The sequence below is a fragment of the Sorex fumeus genome, unplaced genomic scaffold (assembly GCF_029834395.1).
Source record: "Sorex fumeus unplaced genomic scaffold, SorFum_2.1 ptg000122l, whole genome shotgun sequence".
NCBI lineage: Eukaryota > Metazoa > Chordata > Mammalia > Eulipotyphla > Soricidae > Sorex > Sorex fumeus.
The window spans coordinates 11,078,843-11,098,878 of NW_026606179.1; the positions used below are offsets into that span (position 1 = coordinate 11,078,843).

At 56.5% G+C, this 20,036-nt stretch overlaps 2 protein-coding genes across 4 annotated transcripts; both read right to left on the reverse strand.

Moving 5' to 3' along the window:
* Positions 1-886: 886 nt before the first annotated feature.
* PRMT1 (protein arginine methyltransferase 1) lies at positions 887-7,292 on the reverse strand. 3 transcript variants are annotated; one of them, XM_056136181.1, is made up of 11 exons: positions 7,141-7,236; positions 5,275-5,328; positions 4,685-4,786; positions 3,506-3,661; positions 3,343-3,406; positions 2,592-2,734; positions 2,279-2,366; positions 2,078-2,193; positions 1,795-1,945; positions 1,594-1,715; positions 887-1,179 (listed from the first exon to the last, which is right to left on the reverse strand). In XM_056136181.1, the coding sequence occupies exons 1-11, from the start codon at positions 7,174-7,176 to the stop codon at positions 1,096-1,098; spliced, it is 1,116 nt and encodes a 371-aa protein (XP_055992156.1). In that variant the 5' UTR covers positions 7,177-7,236; the 3' UTR covers positions 887-1,095. The 3 variants fall into 3 exon arrangements, with proteins under 3 accessions (XP_055992156.1, XP_055992157.1, XP_055992158.1); XM_056136182.1 differs by lacking the exon at positions 5,275-5,328 and having other exon boundaries at positions 7,141-7,292; XM_056136183.1 differs by lacking the exons at positions 5,275-5,328; positions 7,141-7,236 and adding an exon at positions 5,004-5,142.
* A 4,854-nt stretch (positions 7,293-12,146) lies between these two features.
* Positions 12,147-19,955, reverse strand: BCL2L12 (BCL2 like 12). Its single transcript, XM_056136722.1, has 7 exons — positions 19,845-19,955; positions 19,155-19,269; positions 18,817-18,962; positions 17,499-17,585; positions 17,322-17,413; positions 16,318-16,611; positions 12,147-12,361 (listed from the first exon to the last, which is right to left on the reverse strand). The coding sequence occupies exons 2-7, from the start codon at positions 19,259-19,261 to the stop codon at positions 12,311-12,313; spliced, it is 777 nt and encodes a 258-aa protein (XP_055992697.1). The 5' UTR covers positions 19,262-19,269; positions 19,845-19,955; the 3' UTR covers positions 12,147-12,310.
* Between the last annotated feature and the right edge of the window lie 81 nt (positions 19,956-20,036).

The window sequence follows — 20,036 nt, forward strand, 5'->3', positions numbered from 1 at the left end:
ACTTGATCCTGGTGGGCTCAGGGACTCACATGAGGTGCTGGGCACCCTCAGGAACCCTAAATTTATGATTGAGGGTAGTGCCTTCCGCAGACCATGGACCATGAACGTGCACTGGCAGCACCAAGGGCAGTGGAGCCAGGAGGGTCAGTGCTTGGCTACCAGCTGTGGGGCAGCTGGAGGCAGGCTTGGACGATGCCCACTGGGGGCTGCAGCTGGGTGGCACCGGTTTGGCAATGTCCCTTGGCCCCTAGGTACAAGTATCTGGACAATGAAGAGTGATGGCAGGGCGTGTGCCCGAAGTGGGGTGAGGGTAAAGTGTCAGCTAAGATCAGTGCCCAAGTGTCACTGAGTGGGACCTGGAGCCCCAGGCCTCTGACTGAGGTCAGGGAATTCACAATACTGTAAACAGCTGCACCTCTGATCACCTGGTATGCCAGGATTTTCTCACTGCCTGTGGGGCACAGCTTCCCTGGAAGGAGACAGAAGCAATGGGCAGTGACATAGGGGCAAACCACTCAAGGTGGCCCTGTAGTGTGCTCAGAGCAGGCACTGGCCTATATTGAAGGCCACCCTGATACACCCCAACCTCGCACTCTTCCTGCAGGAACCTGGGGGGGGTGTGTGTATGTGAGAGGAAGTGGGTAGGAGTGCCGCTGTACCGGAGATGCTGGGAGCCAATAGGGCAATTGTACTGCGACCCATTGCACCACAAGAAAGCAGGGGACAGAAGGCCCAATCTGGGGGTGCTCCCCAGAAGCAGGGGCAAAGGAGTGAGACCAAGACCCACAAGTCAAGGTGGAGAACTGTGGTGGGCAGTGCACCCCATCCAGCGCAGGACACAGGAATCAGAACCCCAACCCCACTGCACCCCCAGGAAGCCAAGGCATCCCAGCGGAGGATTTATTGGCGTAAATGCAACCATATAAAAACATAAGTTATGAAAAACACAGTCACGATGTGCCCCCCTCCCAGCCCAGGCCCCCAAAGCCCCCTTCTGTGAGAGGGAGGGAGAGAAAGGGGGAGCCCCAAAACCGCCTAAGAAGGCCGCAGCCCTTGGGCCCATGCAGGGCCGGCCCGGCCACGGAGGGGCCGGGCTCAGCGCATCCGGTAGTCGGTGGAGCAGGACAGCTCACACAGCTGGCCCTTGAAGTCCAAGTCGATGGTGAAGTCCAGGTCGCGCTGCGGGGACAGACCCGCAGCCATCAGTGGGAGAAGGGCCCCCAGTGGTCAAACACCCACCCCAGGGCACCTTAAACCTGCTGGTGGGGTATAGGGGACATTCTCAGCTCCAGCACCCCCTCCCCTGACTCCCTGGAGTAAGGTACCCCCCCATGATCCCAGGACCTCCTTCCCAGCACTCAGCCTCCTGCTGCTGTCTCCAGCATCCCAGACTCATCCACCTGCCAGGGGCTGGACTGTCCCCCTAAGTGTGACCCAGTATCACCCTCCTCCCCCGCCAGAGAGGTAGAGTTTGATCACAGCTGGGTCCCCAGGACAAGAAGATGCCAATAAAACCATATGAGGGGGCAGTGGGACCACGGTGCTGGCAGGAGGGGGCACTGCAGGACCCCATGGGTTGGGCCAGCCGCTCACGTTGTTCTTGGCATTGGGCCGCATGCCTATGGTGCCGAAGATCTCCTCGCCAGTCTTCACTGTCAGGTAATCCTCCATGTAGAACACCGTCTGCTTCCAATGCGTGTACGGGGACTCGGGGCCTGCGGGCAGGGCCTGGTCAGCTAGGGCCCACCCTGCCCCTGCCCCCGTCCCCCTCCCGTGACCCCGCGGCCCGCGCACTGGTGGAGAAGCCGGTCCTCTTGTGGCAGCGCGTGAACTCGATGTTGAAGTAAGCCACCAGTGCGTGCACATAGTCGTTCCGCTTCACTTGCAGGCAGAAGGGCGACGTGAAGGTGAGGTCTTCCACTTTGACCGTGTAGATGTCCACCTCCTGTGCAGGAGCCCAGGACACAGTCTATGACTGTACCCCAAAGTGGAGCACAGCAGCCTGCGTTCAGCTCTGGCCCGTCCCTGCCCTCCCCACCCTCCAACTCTCATGCACGTGGGTGGGCTGGCCTCTCACCTTTATCAGGCAGGCGTTGGTGACCAGCTGCTTGGGGTCAACCACGTCCACCAGGGGCTCCTTGATGGCCACATCCTTGATGCAGGACATGTCAAAGCCATACACGTTCTCCCACCCTGGGGCAGCAGAGGGGGGTGAGGGCTGAGGTGCAGGAACCCCAAGAGGGGACTCGACCCCCCCCCACCTTGGGGTTGAGCTCACAGTGGATCTTGTAGTCCTTGTACTGTCGGTCCTCGATGGCCGTCACGTACAGTGTGGCTCGGTCTGGGAAGATGAGGCCGTCCGGGGCCTGTGGAATGCGGGGAGCCAAGAGCCACTGTGAGGGAGGCGGCAGGACGCCCCCAGCCCACTTGGCACTGATCCGGTGTCCCCTGTGCCCCTGCAGGGCTCCAGACCATGGCCACCCAGCTACATGTAGGCCAGACCCTGTCAATAGGGGTCCTCAGGCTGTGATCAGAGCCCACAACCCCCCACGGACCCCCAGGTCCTCCAGGCCGCTGGGTCCCCCCCTCACCAGCCACTTGTCGCGCGCATAGAGGACAGTGTTGAGCATGGACTCGTAGAAGAGACAGTAGCCCATCCACTCGCTGATGATGATGTCCACCTTCTCCACTGGCAGCTCCACTTCTTCCACCTTCCCTTTGATGATGGTCACCACTGCAGGTACACAGCACGCTGCCACAGGCTGGCCGCCCCCTCCCCCCGGGCCCCACCACGCACCCCTATTCCCATCCCCCAAAGGACTGCAGAGCTGAAACCACATCCTGTCAACTCCCCCCCCAATATATATTTTGGGGGCCACACCTGGGTGCTTAAGGACCGCGCCTGATGAGGCTCTGGGGACACTCTCCAGCCCTGAGAGTTGCACTCTTGAACTTTTCAATCAGCACGAATTACGAAGTTCTTCAAATTGGGTTTCAGGCACACAACAAAGCACTGATTCCTTCATCAGTGTCCATAGTCCCCTGGTGTCCTGATATTCGTGTCCCCCCCCCAAGGCCTGCCTTGACAGCAGACACTCTTCCTGCCCCCTTTCAGGCACTGCAGTTTGCAATTCTGTTCCCGAAGGGCATCCTGTATCAGTTTGCCTCACGTAGAGTGGCCGCTATCCTGGTGGCCCCGTTCTGCCCCCCACCCCGTTTGTTTCTGGGCACAAGTTATTCCTCTACAATGCTCCCTTCCATCCTACATAAAAGTGAGGTCAATCTGCATCCGTCTCGCTCCCTTTGGCTCCCACCAGCCCCCCGCTTCCCACCCAGACGCACCGTGGTCTAACTTGTTGGCCTTGACGATCTTCACCGCGTAATCAGAGATACTGGAACACTCGATCTGGGGGCCCCAGTGAGAAGGGAGGGTGAGAATACCCCAGGCCCAGCCCCGAGGCCCTGGCTCCAATTCCCCAGCCCACAGGATGCCCAGAAGACTCACCCCGATGACCTTGCGGGCCCCGGCCTTGGCAGCAAACATGCAGAGGATGCCCGTGCCCGAGCCCACATCCAGCACCACTTTGTCCTTGAAGAGGTGCCGGTTGTGGAACATGGAGTTGCGGTACGTGAGGGTGCGCACCTCATCTTTCAGCATCTCCTGTGGATGCAAAGGAAGAGCCATGCCATGGGACGGGGACGGACACACACACACACACACACACACACACACACACACACACACATGCCCCTCATCTATAGCAGGAGAATTCAGTCCCTCAGGGGCTTGGTCACCCCACTTGCTTACTGCTTAGGATCCAGACATGGTCTCACTTTCCCATATCTGCAGAACATCTGGCTGCACTAAAACCCAAGTCCCATCTGGCCAGATTCTACCCTGGAAATGTAAGCCCCCGAGGATTCTGGTTTTGCTGTGTGTGCACGCAGCGTACAGGGAGGGAACCCAGAGTTAAGTGCTCTGCCGCTGCCGCTGGTCCCATCTATCTGATCGGTTTTAAAATGAGAGGCAGCGGGGCTGGAGCGATAGTACAGTGGGTAGGGCGTTTGCCTTGCACACAGCCGATCTGCTTTCGGTTCCCAGCATCCCATACAGTCCCCTGAGCACTTCCAGGAGTAATTCCTGAGTGCAGAGCCTGGAGTAACCCCTGTGCATCGCCTGTTGTGATCCAAAAGCAAAAAGCAAAAAAATAAAAAAATAAAAAAAAAAAAAAGAAAGAAAGGCAGCTCTATATTGCTGCGTGGGAGAGTACTTGTCTCGCAGATTTGAGGTCCTGGGTTCAAGGTCCAGCATCAAAAAAATTGAAAAGAGAGGGAAGAGAAAGAAATGAAAAGCCCATCCCAGCTGCTCTCTGGCACCGAGCCGTCTGGCAGTGCAAAAGGGTCCAGAACCATCTGCAGGTGGAAGGACAGCTGGGAAGCCAGTGCCGCGGACGCCCAGCAGAGGGCGCCGGAACCCCGCGGGTCCCGACCCGGTGCAGCGCGCCCGATGCGCATGCGGTCTAGGGCCCCAGCGGCCCAGGAGGCGGCCTGAAGCTGCAGGCTAAGCTAGGTCTCCAAGGCAACCGAGGGGGTGTGGGAGGTGACCCTGGGGTGCTTATGGCCCAGGCTGAGCTCAGGATCGCCCCCCTCCCCTGCAGGCACCCCCCCTCTCCCCTGCCCTCACCTCATGTATGCCAAAGTGGGCATAGGAGTCGAAATAGTAATCTTTGGACGTCATGTCCTCTGCGTTGGGCTTCTCTGTGCTCTCTGCCTGGCCACAGGACACCTGCAGGGGCGGATGGGGGCACAGGTCAAAGGGGGGGCTCTTGGGAGAGTCAACCCCCCTCCCCCATCATACCATGGCAACCTGAGAGCCCCCTGCTGGCGTCTAGTCTCTTCTTTAGGGAACCCAGAGTCTAACAAGCCCATCTGCCTCTTCCAGGACCCCCTCCCAGCCCAGGGAACCATCCAGGCCAGTACCCCAGTATCTCAGGCACGCCTACCATCTCTCCAGTTTCTCTGCCCCCGTCTCTAGCTCAGCCCACAGCTGGGGTGGGGGAAGGGGAGGGCAGAACTGGGGGAACACAGGGATCGGTAAGGGGGGTGGCTGGAGATGGAGTTAAGGAAGTAGCCAGAGTAAGGGGGGGCAAGGAGGGCGCTGCACTAAGGGAGGGGCTGTGAAATGGGGAGATTGGGTGCTGGTTAGAGGCCAGAAAGGGCTTAAAATGTGGCAACATCTGTTTCTGGGGGGGGGTCTCACAAAAGGATATTTACTTCTTCAAGAGGCGGCTGGAGGCTCATCCCATTAGCCAAGGTGGCTACAAAATTCTAGGAGAGAGTAACAGGGAGAAAGGATTAGCTACTGGGCATGGCCAGGCCTGAGGGCTCCTGGGGGAGCCTCAACCAACTAGGCCTTGGTGGGGAGAGTGTGAAGCAGGAGGGGCGGGGTTCAAAAGGAGAAGCAGAGAGGGACGGAGAAAGGGGTCCTAGCCCAGCTGTGGCTGCAGAGACGGTGGCACAGTCCTGGCTCCTCTCTGCCGGCCACTCACTCCACACCTCCCCCACTCCCTGGCCCAACTGGCACCCGGGCACTGCCAGCTGTCGCTTCCCCCCATCACCTAATCCCTCGAGATTAGGTGACACTTCCTGCCAAACACCCCCACGCTGAGGTTCCTTGATAATTGGGGGAACCTTGGTACACTGGGGGCACCTGCCCCCGTGGTTTGGGGGGGTCCCAGCAGAGGTGTGCGCCCCCAGGCTGCTCTCTCTTCCTCTGGCTCCGTACAAAGCCACTGCCTCACTGTGGCTCACTTACTCACTGCCCTCTCCCCCACGGGGGACAGCGTGTCCCCTTCACTCTGCCCTGCCCAGAAGCTATCCTGGGCAACCCAAGGGAGGCACCCCGCACCCCACATCAGCCGTGGCCCCGCAAAGCCGGGAGACGGGGGTGTGTGTCACTGACATAACCCCCAAGAGTGAACCCCGGGTGGGGAGGGGGTCGGCGCCAGACTCCTCCTCCCGATCCCCCGGAGGCGACAGGCTGAGGGTGAGGGGAGGAGTCGGGGATTCATGAGAGGTGGTCTCCCCCAGCTCCGGAGGGAACAGTCACGGCGGAGGGGGCTTTCCGGGGTCCCTCAAAAGCACGGAGCCACCGCCAGATACGCCCCGGGAAGCGTGAGGGCCAGGAGGGAAACCAGCCCCACGGGCACATCTCAGGCGCCAGCGGGGTCGGGGGATTGTGTGTTCCCCGCATCCCCAAGACTGGTGTCCGAGCTCGCTCGCGGCCGAAGCGGTCGGGGGCCGCCCCCACACGCCGGGAGGTGGGCTCGGGGACACGCCCCATGAAAAAGACGGGCCTCCCACACCCGGGGCCGGCCACAAGGGGGTGCGCGGCGCTTATCGCCAAGGATCTCCTTCAGCCAGCCGTGTCCCCCACCACCGAGGGAGGTCACCGGGGCATGCCCCATCCCCCGCCCCGGGTTCCAAGGCCCCGGGCGGGCGGGGGAGAACGCGGGGACAGGAAACCGGGGGGGCCCCGACGCAGGGAAACAGTTCCCCATCGGGCTCCGATACCGCGTCGGGAGCGCCCGAGTCCAGGCCCGGAAAGGGAAGGGAAGGGGCGGGGGTCTGGGCTCGGCCCCTCCCTGGACAATCGCGCCCTCGCTGCGGGCCCCAAACTGGTCCTCTCCGAAGGGGGTCTGTCGCGGCCCCCAGGGAAGACACCCAAAGGCCTCCGAGGGAGGGTCGGCACCTCCTCCCTCCCCCCCCGGGGCGCCCCTCCCCCGGCCGGGGGCGGGGCCTTTGTCCCGCACGTGGAGCCCGCCCGGCCACCCGACACGGCACACCCCCTCCCCAACCACCGCGCCGCGGCCACGTGGGGGCCAGGCCGGAAGCGCCGCGGCCCCCTGCCACGTGGGAGGGGGCACGAGACCCTCGGATCGAGGGGTGCCGCAGGCCAGCGGAAACTAGGGATCTCGCATCCCAAACGGTACCCCCATATCAGAGCATGCGGCGCCCCCTCCGCACAGCGGGGGGGCCTCCAGCCCCAGCCTGCCGCCTCTGAGCCCCTTCCCCACGACGGAGGCATAAAACATCGACCCCAAACCGAGCCCTAGGCCCGGCGATACTCCAGGTACTCACCTCCATGATGCAGTTCGCGGCCTCGGCTGCCGCCATCTTCACCCGCACCTACTCCTCCTCCGGCTGCCGAGACCCCCCCCTTTCTCCGCACTCCCCCGGGACCGCTTTATACGGGAGGGTCCACGACCCGCCTACCGCAGCCCCGCCAAGAGATTTTATTGGTACTGGAGGCGGCCCGTCTGCGAGTACACGCGTGGCATTGGGTGTTGAAATTGCCAGTCAAAGCACATATGCCCGCCTAGTCTGGTGTGCAACGCCCCGCCCCCTCAAGTCGGCTAGGACGGGAAAGCCTACCCGTCTATCGCAAAAAGGGCGACTAATAATTGGACAAAGTCAACCAGGGGGTCCCGCCCCTTCCTTCCAGGCCCCGCCCCCTTGCTTCCCGGCGGGCCCCGCGCTGAGCGGACATCTTTAAACAGAGCTGTCCATCAGGAAAACCACCCGCCTCCTCATTCCTGCTATTGGGTGATCCGGGGATGACGTCACAGGGCTTGAGGCCTGCCCTAATCAAAAGCCTTGCCTCAAAAGGAACGCACTTATTGGGTCGCCCGGGGCGTTTCACGCTCTAGTGATAGGCTGATGGGCGTTGTCACTCATCCTCCATTCGGAGGATTCTCCAGGCCGTAGGGCTTGGGGGAGGAACGAAGGAGCTTGTTCCCATTTATTCGAGGGTGAAAAAAGAAACGAAGACTGAGAGGCTCAGAGAGGAGGGCACGTCCAGAGAAGCAGAACAGTTCAAGAATGGGACTCGGGACCGGAGCGATCAGTGGAGAAGGCTCTCGCCTACCCTTTCTGCCCCCGCCATCCCCTGAACACTGCCAGGATTTATCCCTGAACCCCGCAGGGTGTGGCCCATCCTCCAAATAAGACAAGAATAAGACTCAGGCTTCAAGTCGTTTAACGCTGTTGCAGGCAGCTAGATGGGGAAGCCTGGTAATGTATATTGGGGGGGAAGCGAATCTACACCAACCCAAAGGCATGAAGTCATTAGAGACACAGGACCCAATCAGAGGAGACCAGAAAAACAACGAAATGCAGAATTCCAGGCCCAGAGGCTGGCGGGACCCCCTAGGAGTTGAGGCTCCCGTTAGGAACAAAGGCCATCAACTGCTCCAATGGTCCCCCTGGCAACCACCCTGGCAACAGACTTTGGGGGCAATTTGGCCAAACTTGGCAGAAGAGACAGTGCTGTTTGCCTTCATCTCTACCTGAGATGTATGTTTCTTTGACCTTGGGGCCATTCTGTACCCATCCCCGTCAGCTGTCTTTAGGGGAAACAGCCCGCTTCTGCCCAAAACCTCTATACTAAGCTTTTTGCTTTTTCATATGGAGAAACCCATGTTCTCTCTTGCATGTGCATTTCTTCTCTCTCTCCCTTCATTTCCTGAATAAACTTGTATTATTTCCCTATTTGTCTCCTCTCCAATCGTTTTTTGTGAGGCAAGGTTAGCACCAGCAAAAGTCTGGATAGGATTTAAAATTTCAGTTCCTGGCTCCCCGGCTCCTGCAGAAATGTGCTTTTGTTTATTTATTAGTTATTTTGGGTCACCGCCCAGACAATGCCCGTCTGGGTCTGGGTCCCTCCACCAGGGAGGAAGCACGGGCACAGCGGTAGGGCGTTTGCCTTGCACGTAGCCAACATGGCCCGCCCGAGTTCGATTCCTCCGCCCCTCTCGGAGAGCCCGGCAAGCTACCGAGAGTATCTCGCCCTCACGGCAGGGCCTGGCAAGCTACCCTTGATGTATTCGATAAGTTAAACACAGTAACAACAAAGTCTCCAATGGAGATGTTACTGGGCCCGCTCAAGCAAATTGATGAACAACGGGAGGACAGTGACAGTGACAGATTTTGGGTCACACCTGGCAATACTCAGATTATTCCTGGCTCTGAACTCAGGAATTACTCCTGGTGGTGCTCAGGGGACCATATGGGATGCCAGGGATCCAACCCTGGTTGGCTATGTGCAAGGCATTGCCCTACTCACTGTACCATGTCTCCTGGCCCAAAACCCAGGTACTTTTTTTTTTTTTTTTTGGCTATTGAATCCAGGCCAGCCATGAGAAAGGCCAACTCCCTACCCGTTGTACTCTGGTCCCTGTTCCAACTTTTTATTTATTTATTTTGCTTTTTGGGTCACATCCGGCAATGCACAAGGGTTACTCCTGGCTCTACACTCAGGAATTACCCCTGGCAGTGCTCAGGGGACCATATGGGATGCTGGGAATCGAACCCGGGTTGGCCATGTGCAAGGCAAACGCCCTACCCGCTGTGCTATTGCTCCGGCCACATGTTCCAACTTTTTAAAGCCCAGAAATCCCACTAAGGGGCCAGAGCTGTAGTACAGCAGGGAGTATGTTTGCCTTGCACGTGGCTGACCCAGGTTCGATCCCCAGCATCCCATATAGCCCCACACACTGCCAGGAATAAGCCCAGAGCATTGCCAGATAAACCCCTCCCCCAGATAAAAATTTATTCTTGAGTAAAGATGAATGGCAATTCGCTGGCTAATCTTTTTTTTTCTTTTTTGGGTCACACCGGCAATGCACAGGGGCTACTCCTGACTCATACACTCAGGAATTACTCCTGGCGGTGCTTGGGGGACCATATGGGATGCTGGGAATTGGAACCTGGGTCAGCGGCATGCAAGGCAAACGCCCTACGCCCTACCCATTGTGCTATCGCTCCAGTTCCTTGCTGGATAATCTTATCACCTAGACATTTCTTATCTCTGTCAGTCAATACCTACCCAAATTGGAGTGGGGATGATTTAAAGGTCTATAGAAGTCCTGGGCTCAATCCCTGGCACCTAAAGGTCCCTTTATACCCCCTGGAGTACGAACCATAGTGGTAGGGGCTCTGGAGAGCCCTCAAGTAAGCCTCTATGGTCAGCCAGGTTGTATTCCTAAACTCTGACCACAGCTGGATGTGGCTCTCAAAACCCACCAAAATCGTGTTTTCTTTTTTTGATTTTGGGGCCTTATCTCTGATGCTCAGGGGTTACTCCCGGCTCTGCACTCAGAAAATCACTCCTGGTGGTGCATGGGGGACCATGATGCTGGGAACCTGAGCCAGCGTGTGCAAGGATGGCACTTTACTCACTGTCCTCTCTCCAGCATTAATGTTTGGTTCTTTTTGTAATGCCAGGTTCAAGCCAGGCTTTCACATACATCCAAGGCTGTTCTGTTTGGGTTTTGAGCCAGACCCTGTGGTACTCAGGTTTAGCTCCTGGCTATGGGGTTGCGCCCAGGGACCCTGAGAGTACCAGTACCTGGCATCAGACTCAGGCCTTCCCTATACCACACTTGCATGCTTGCACTCAGCCCTCTCATTCTGTCTTTACCAGTTTTTTCTTTTGGGTTTTGGCCCATACCTGGGCCCCTGAGTCCCCTGCTCTGTCTTCTGTTTCTTTTTTATTGTTTTTTGGGCCACATCTAGTGGTGATCTGGTATCACTCCTGGTGGTGCTCAGGGGACCATATGTGGTGCTGGTTATCAAACCTGGGTCAGCTGTGTGCAATGCAAGTGCCTTACCCATTGTACTATTTCTCTGGCCCCAGTACCCACATCTGTATATTGTTTGAGTCCTTGGGTTCTTTGTTTGGGTCTTTGGGCCATCCCAGTGATGCTGGGAGCACCACAGTGCTCATGAGCAAGCCTAGGCCCCTTGTTGACTGAGCACATGCTCGGCCCCTTGAACTTTCTCTTTAGTCCTTGGAACTGGATTTGTGGATGGTTTCTTTTTTTGGGTGGGGGGGATGCATTCAGCAGTGCTAAGTGCTTACTCCTGCCTCAGGGTTCGCTCCTGGAAGGTTTCAAGAACTATCTGGGTGCAGATGATTAAACCTGGGTTGTTTGCATGGCAGAAGAGCTGTAAATCCCATGCTGTCTCTCTGGCCCCGAGGGCTGACTTCTGAGCCACACCTGGTGGCTTCTCCAGGCTCGTGCTTGGGGGATTGCTCCTGGCCATGCTCAGAGGCCGATGTGATGAAGGCAGTGAAAAACTGGGGTCAGCCTCTTGCAGGGCAAACACCTTGGCCCTTCCCTTTCAGCCTGCTTGTAGGGAAAGTTGGAAAGGTTTTTTTTGGGGGGGGGCTTTTTGGGTCATACCCGGCAATGCTCAGGGGTTATTCCTGGCTTTGCACTCAGGAATTACTCCTGGTGGTGCTTGGGGGACCATACAGGATGCTGGGAATCGAACCCGGGTCTGCTGCCTGTAAGGCAAATGCCCTACCCGCTGTGCTATCGCTCCAGCCCCTGGAAAGATTTATGACCCTCAAGCCAAGATTAGGCAGAAATAGATGGAACCACTGGGAAAACTGTAATTTTCTAACCTTATTAGAAATGTCCTCAATGGACTACAAACCCATCCAAAGCAATCTTTGGAGAACAAACCAATTGTTTCCTCTCTGAATTCATAAAATAAAGATTTCTTTATCTTTTTGTGTGTCTGGTATCCAGCAGCGTGGGGCTGGAGTGACAGTACAGCAGGGAGGACATTTGCCTTGCACACAGCAGACCTATTTCGATCCCTGGTATTCCACAGGTTCTCCCAAGCACTGCCAGGAGTAATTCCTGAGTACAGGGTCCAGATCATTGCAGGGCGTAACCCCAAACACACAATAATATCCAGCAGTGTTCAGGAGTTACTCCTGGCGTTGCTCAGGGGCTCCCATGAGGTACTGGGGCTGGAACCAGGTGAGCTGTGTGCAAGGCAAGTGCCTTGACCCTCTGAAACTGTTTTTTTTTTTTTCCTTTTTTGGGTCACACCGGCATTACACAGAGTTTACTCCTGGCTCTGTACTCAGGAATTACTTACTCCTGGCGGTGCTTAGGGGACCATATGGGATGCTGGGAATCAAACCCGGGTTGGCCGCGTACAAGGCAAATGCTCTACCCACTGTGCTATCACTCCAGGCCCGTCTCTGGAACTATCTTTTGGGTGAAGCGAATCTCCTTCTGATGGGACCATGAGATCAAAGAGATTGATGAAGACAACAATCCCAAATATATAAAAGTGTTTAATAAGAACCCCCCGCCCCCAGCGATTGTTGCTTTTTGGCTAAAACGGGGAGGGTGGTGCTGCTCCCCAGCCCTGAGAGGACCCCAGAGTCCCAACAGAGCACCTGAGGCAGGAACATGAGGTCCAACTTTGCTGCAGCTACTGCGGAAGCTCAGTCCAGGGGTAGGTTCAAGTCCACAGGGGAGACGGCCAGGATCCCCTCCTGCAGAGAGAGGGGGCACGGCCCTGTAAATGCAGACAGCCCGGCCCCTAGCCCTGCACCCCGCAGGAACAGACCAGCAAGGGAAGCAATCTGGCGGGAGAGGAGGACTTTTCTTTTTGGGTCACACCCAGCGATGCTCAGGGGTTACTCCTGGCTCTGCATTCAGGAATTACTCCAGGTGGTCGTCAGGGACCCTAATGGGATGCCGGGGATATAACCTGGGTCAGCTGCATGCCAGGCAATTGCCCTCCCCGCTGTCCTATTGCTCTGCTCTGAGGAGGAATTTCAAGGGGCCCAGAGCCTGTGGCATTAGCAGTAATGACCTCTTGGCCTGATTCTGAGCTCTCAGCCTCCCCAAGATGGGAAAACAATGAAATCCCTGAGGGGCAAGGAGTCACTGTGCTCATTCCACTAGACGTCAGGGCTAAGGACCTCCCCAGGCTTACCTGTGGCCATTTTTCTAAAGAATAAGAGGGGGTAGAGTGGGGCAGGATCTTGCCCTGCATGCAGCAGACGAGCAGTCTATTTCCAGCACCCCAGTGGGCCCCCTGCGCATCACTAGGAATGATCCCTGAGCACAGAGGCAGAAGGAAACTCTAAGTGTGGCTCATCACTCATGACCCATGAGCACACAGCCAAGAGTAACCCTGCACACTGCCAGGTGTGGCTCCAAAGGAAAAAGAAAAAGCACAGAAGACCCGAATACTGCCAAGCACAGTTCCCAAAGCTAAACAGAATGAAAGGCAAAATAAAAGAGGGCCAGGGGTCCAGCTCACGAATGGATCATTTACCTCGAATATCTGAGGACCTGGGATCATTCTCGGGCACCACAGTATCAATCAATCAATCCACCAATCGGGGGGTCAGAGAGTGCTTACAAAGGGGCAAGACACCCGCTTCAGTCAGTGAATCAGTTAATCAGTGGCTGAATAAAGAGCAGTGCTCCTACATTTAAAAAAAAAAAGAAAGGGGACCCAGAGACATAGGACAGTGGGGAGGGCATTTGCCTCGCATATGGTCAGCCCAGGTTCAGTTCTTGTCACCACATATGGTCCCCTGAGCACCTCCAGGAGTAATTCCTGAGTGCAGAGCCAGGAGTAACCTCTGAGCATCACCAGGTGTGACTCAAAAAGAAAAACCAAAACAAACAAAAAAAAAGAGTGGTCAAGAGCCTGAGCAGGTTTTGCATTCTGGATGCTCAGATTCTACCCCTGGCACCACACTCCTGAGTGCCACCACGGTGACCCTCAGCACAGAGCCAGAAGCAGTGCTGAACGCTGCCTGGTGTGGTTCCAAAACAAAGGAAAACGGTACGCATGAGGCCATGGGTTTGATCCCTGGTCACACACAGGGGCCAGGGCATGCACGAGGCCCCAATTCTGGCCACCCCTCTCTTCACTACAAAATAAAACATGGAGTTGGGGACACATATCAGCAGCAAAGCACAATACCAGTCAGTGAGCTGTGAGGCCTGATGCCAAACCCCATGCCACTTGCCCTCCCCCACACCCCCGGGGGCAGCCCTGGGTTAAAACCCTAAAGGTTAGGACCTGGAGCGTTAGTATGACATTGAGTAAGCGTTGAGCACGGCCAGGTGTTTCCCCACACACACAACAACGGTTAAAAAGTAATCTCGCAAGTAAATAAGCATTTTCGTTTTGCCCTGCTTTTAACTGCTGGGTTCCTGTCATCCTGGGGGAGGCTCTGTCCCTGTTCTCCTCATCCCCTGTCCCCACCATCAGATTTGGCCCCCAGCTGCTCAGGTCTGCACCGAGTCCTTGTAGTCCACTCAGTCGCCTTCACCATGGGAAGAGCAGCAAAAAATGACGAGCGCTGGGGTGAAGGGGGAACATGGAACGGGGCAGACCAGCAGGGAGGATGTTTTCACTACCCACAGTCCACCTGAAGGGGATCCCGACACCACACAGATCCCCTGAGCCCCATCAGGATCGATCCCCAGCACCACTGGCAGCGGCCGTCACTTATCAATGTGCCAGGAGTAGTCCCGCGTGCTCTGTTCCCACACCCTGAAACAACCAACCAACCAACCAACTCGACTGCATCGCAAAGCCAGAGTCCTTGACTTCAGTGCCTGCCCCGGCAGTGCACCTCATGTGGTCACTAGAGGGCGCCCGTGAGCCCTTAACTCTACTGTCATGTCAAAATCCCACTTCTGCCCAGCCTGCTTACTCTCTGGTCTTGCTAAAGCTGCCCCCATTCACCTCTGTGCAACCCTCCCCTCTCCTCTTTCCCAGCTCCACAAACACAGGACCCTACCCCCACTCCTGCCTGTCTGTGAAGCTGGGCGCCTGCTGCATGCCCTTCTCTTCTTCCTGGCCAGCAGGGGCATCAGTGAGTTAGAGCTCACTGGATGGGTGGAATAGGGGCAATTGCCAAGATCACACAGGTCAGGAACCTGGAGCCTGGACCCAGCCGCTACTGGACTGAAAAGGAGAGTGGCAAGGCAGGAGCCAAATTTACGGAGAGCACAGAGACACAGACCAAGCTCTACCATCTTGTTAGCGCTGCCTGAGAGGAAGATGCAGGTCCAGGAAAGTAGGTGAAGGGAAAGGGAGAGGGTATCTCTCTGCAGTGAATGAGGGACAAGGAAGGCTCTGCTGGGATGAGACCTTAGAGTGTGGGGTCAGAGGGAGCAGGGGCAGAGGCCAGGCCAACTGTCAGGGAAGCGGTTGATCCCAGGATAATCACAAGTGCTCACATCAAGGCCCAAGCACTCCAGTAAGGCTGCTTCCTGGTTAGGATCTGGGGGCCATACCAGGGGTGCTCAGAGAGACCCCTGGGGGTGCTTGGGGATCAGATGTGGTGCCAGGGGCTGAATCAGCTTGTTTGCAGACAAGTGCCTTACTTCCTGTTCTAGTTCTGATTTCATTTTGGGATCACACCCAAGCAGGGCTGGGGGCTTGCCTTGAGATCACTTCTGGTAGGATCCAGGGAACCATATAGGGTTCTGGGTATTAAACTTGGACGTTATGTGTAGGTGTATGCCCTAGCTGCTGTATTGTCTCTCTGGTCCCTGGAATTCTATTTTATAGAGGCTGTGCCCAGTTCTAGAGAACAGTAGGTGCTAGGGGGCCGGTCTTGATGTGTGGTCTGCCACTTGAGCCACATCCTTGGCCCCAAGGCTGATCCCATTTTATTATTTTTAGTTTTGGGGGCCATTCCTAGCAGAGCTTGGAGGACCATATGTGTTATTGGGGATTGAACCAGGGTCAGTTACATGCAAAGCAACTGCCTTATGTCCTATATTATCTCTCCAGCCCCTAATCTCATTTATACTCTCAGTAAGCCTTTGACAGAGATGCTTCCACTCTCCCCAATGGGTCAGCTGTGTGCAAGGCCCAGAGCCCTCCCCATTGTACTAGCATTTCAGGCCCTCAGGAATCACTCCAGACGGTGCTCAGGGGACGATATGAGATGCCAGGGATTGAACCCAGGTTGCTATGTGGAGGGCAAAAGCACTACTTGCTGTACTATCACTAGCACTACTTGCTGTACTATCACTCTGGCCTTCCCACAACCAGTTTTGGGAAGCTACACCTGGCTTGATTCTTGGGCAGTCATGAACCCGGGGCTTCATCCAGCATGCAAACCCTTCCGAACTGCCCCCGTGGCCCTGCTTCCATTCGTTTGGACTACACCAAGCGGTGCTCAATGTTTACCCCTGGTTTCGTGCTCTGGGATCACTCTTGGTAGTGCTTAGGGGATCACAGGTGGTGCTGGGGATCGAACCAGGGCAGGCCAGGTGCCTTCCCTGCTGTCCTGTCTCTCCCGCCCCTACTTCCAATCCTGAACTGAACTGTTAGTGTATCCCAGAGTAAAGTTTCACGGGTCACAGTCGCAGCGCCTGACTGCATGCGGCTCCGTGTCCCAGAAGCCATCCCTCCCCCTCCCTCATAATTCCAATTGCTTCAAGCCAATAGGTTTTGGCGCCTCACCCAGCCCCCGTGCGCCTGGATCCAGGGGGTGAAGCTGTGCACGTGCTCCACGCTGAGCCCCGCAAGGGTGCCCCCCAGCCAGGCCACGCGCCGGCTCAGCTCCATGGCCAGCGCCAGGCGGGCCAAAGGCTCCGGGGAAGGCGGTGGTGGCGCCGGGCACTGTGGCATGGAAGGACGACGCGCATGGCTGGGGCGAGGGCTGCCCTCCCGGCTGGAGAACAGTTCCACCAGGCGGGCAAAGGAGCCGGCGGAGAGGCGGGCCAGCTTGCGGCGCAGGGCTGGGTCCGAGGCCAGCTGTGGGGAAGGGAAAGGGAAAATAAGACTCTCAATCTTTTCCTGTCACCGGCAAGCCAGTAGGCGGCCTAGACCACGCCCCCGGCAGGCCCCCAGCCAATCATAAACCAAGCTATAGGCCTAGACCCGAGCTGCTATGCTGCGTCCCCTCCAAGGACAGCCAATGAGAGCTCAACTCTACGTAGCTAAATTTTGGAATGTTCATTTCTAGTCAACCTCAGGGGTGTACAACTGTGTCCTCTTTGTTTTGCTTTGCTTTAGGGCCACACCTGGAGGTCCTCAAGATTTTCTCTTGGCTCTGCACTCAGGAATTATTCCTGGCGGTGCTTGGGGGTCTATATGGGAGGACAGGGAATGAACCTAGGTCAGCTGCGTGCACGGCAAACACCTTTTCTCCGTACTATCGATATGTCCCTGGACTTCAGATTATTTTTTATTTTTTATTTTTTTGGACTTCAGATTTTTGACACTCCTCTCGAAGCCAAAGTTCCAAGGCCTGGGAAATTTTGCTCCAAGCTACAAAGTGAAACAGATTTTTTTTTTTCGTCACACCCGGCGATGATTAGGGGTGACTCCTGGTTCTGCACTTACGAATTACCCCTGGAAGTGCTCAAGGGACCATATGGGATGCTGGGAATTGAAAGTGGGTGGGCCGCGTGCAAGGCAAACGCCCTACCCGCTATGCTATCGCTCCAGTCCCTGGAACAGACCTTTTGGTTGATAACTTCAGCCTCTTCCTCCAGCAGAGCCACCAGCCTCCGAAGCAGCGCTTCCTTCTCTGTAGGTGGGGGACCTTGCAATTCTGGAAGGAGAGCAGAAATCCGCTAGAGGGGTCAAAACTCTGATAACCCTTCTCCCTCATCCTGCTCCAGGTGTCTGCCCCTCACCTGGGCTTGGTGGGGATTTTAGTTGTTCTTGGACCAGTTGTTCGAGCCGCTGTGCCACCAGAGCATAGAAATCCGGCGTATCTGGGCCTGGGTTGAAAAGAGGCACCGATGGTCTTCAGGACACCAGAACCACTTTGCCAGGTGGCACTGATTTCCATCAGAGTGGGCTCGTTGGCCAGTGAGGAAACTTGGCCAAAGACCGTCTACTTTTCCATTGTTTGTGTCCCCAAACTGGTCTGAACTTGGACATGATCTTTGAATGTGACCCCATCCGAGGATGCCAAACACCCACTAGCACCATCCAACTGAGTGGGCTTATGGCAGAATTGCTTCTTCTCCCTGCTTTGAAGCCCCTCCCAAGGCACCACCTCATGGAACCTTTGTCCAGCCTCCCAGGTGGCCGGAAACCTACTGGTCCCTTCCAGTTCTGCCTCATTCCTACTTTGCCACTGGAAAAACAGAGAAGCAGGGAGGGAATCGGTTCTTCCCAAGAGTGGGGGCTGAAAAGACAAAGAGTTATTATTGAAGGAGGGGTTCCCCAGTGAAGGGGGCAAAGGTGGTTAGAAAACTGTTAAGCAGGGGGTGAGACACAGAGAGAGAGAGACACAGAGATTACAGGGGTAGAGCCTTGGCATGTGGATGCTTGGGTCAGGGCCCTGGTTTGATCCCTAGCACTGCAAAGGGTCCCTAAAATACAGTCAGCATCACTTCCAAGCACAGAGGAAGGAAGGGCCCCTGTGCACTGCCTGGTATGACTCCAAACAAACAAAAACAAAGTTCCAGGGGCTGGAGATATAGTACTGTGTGGAGGGCCCTTGCCTTGCATGCAGTCGACTGGGCTTCAATTACCCCACATCCCATATGGTTCCTTGAGCACCAACAGTAGTTATTCCTGGGTACGAGGCCAGGAGTAACCCCTAAGCACTGCTGGATGTGCCCTGCCCCCCCCAACCCCCGCCCCTGCAAAAAAAATCCAAAACAAAACCACAAAACACTAAAATTCCAGATAAAGGACAGCATCTATGGCTTCTGGGATAACAGCTGGCAGTGCTCAGGGCTACTCTGAACTCTGTGCGTAGTCCTGGTGATGCGTGTGGGGATAAGGCAGGCGCCTCAACCTCTGTCCTATCTCTCTAGCCCCCAGAGAAGAAGGTATGGAACAAGATAGCATATAGAAAGGAGTACCATCCATTCCAAGTCAGCTTGAAGAATGAACAGACAGCAAGCTACAGGGAGGGAGCCTGTCTAGACTGCAAGAATCAAGGCTTCCGGTCACAGTGGTGGGGCAGGGGGAGCAGGTTGGGGTGGAATCACTTACTCGGCTCCTCTGAACCATAGCAGGGCCGGAGGGGCAGGGAGCTAGGCCGAGGGGACTCAGGGGGTACTGGCCCTCGGCTCAGGGGACACAGAAGACATCTTCGAAGGCGGCTCAGGAAGTCTGTTGGCTGCTCCTGGGTCGAGGTCCTGAGGAAGGGGACCTCAGAGAGTGACCCCCAGAGATCCCAGCGAACAGTCCCCTTTCCCTCCCCTCAGGGGCTCTCCCTGCAGCCCCGGAGAATAGGAATCCGAGCAGACAGAGAGGAGGAGAGACCAAGATTCAGTCGGCCACCAAAGGTAGCAGGATCCAGGGCAAGGCAGGCAACTGCGTCCTCTTACCTGGCTAGGGTGGGCACCGAGCTCCCTGCAGCCTCACCCCGCCTAAGGAAGGCAGCCAGGACTCTCAGTGTGTCCTCTCGGAGCCCCAGCTCTTCCGAGCGTGCCATGGAGGCACCTGCAGGAGACACAGCTGGGGTTGGCAGGAGAGTCAGGACCTGCATCTCCTAAGTCAGGATCCCCCGAGTCGTCAAGGGCGGAAGGGTGTGAGGATCTGGATTCTATGTCCATCAGCATAGGTGGGACCTGGGGTCCCAGATTCCTGAGTCCTCATAGAGAGAACTGAGATAAGAAGCAGGATCCATTGAATTTGGAAGAGGAGCGGGGAGGCAGATTCTAGGGCCTAAGGGAGGCCGGGGCGGAGAGCCTTAACTCCACAGGGAGTTGGGAACCCCCGGGTTCCTTGACAGAGAAGAGGGACTGGGTCCTGATTTCTGGAGTCTGAAATCCATTACCAATCTACTAAAGCCTTTAAAACGATTGGAACTACCAATCCCAGGAGGCTTTAAGGCAAGCGCCCGCCGCAGCCCCCCAGTTGCTTGCCGCGCAGCAAGCTGGGAGATGTAGTTTAACGGTCTGAGGCTGGATTCGGGAGAACGGGATGTCGAAATAGCAGGGCTGGAGTCCCAGCTTTCAGGTCCCGGCGCCCTCCTTTTCCCGCCTCACCCCAGCCGTCGTCAACGATCCACTCACCTAATCCCGGGCCTCGCCGCCACCGCCGACGTCTCCTCCACTAAACTTGGATGAACTTTCCGGAGTTTTAAGTTTGGCGCGCCTGCGCACTGGGCCGGACGGCAGACGCCCTACGTTAAGGGGCGGAGCGCTGAATTCTCATTTGCATGTGACGTTCCCAGCATGCCCGCGGCCCGGAAATCCAAAAAAGAC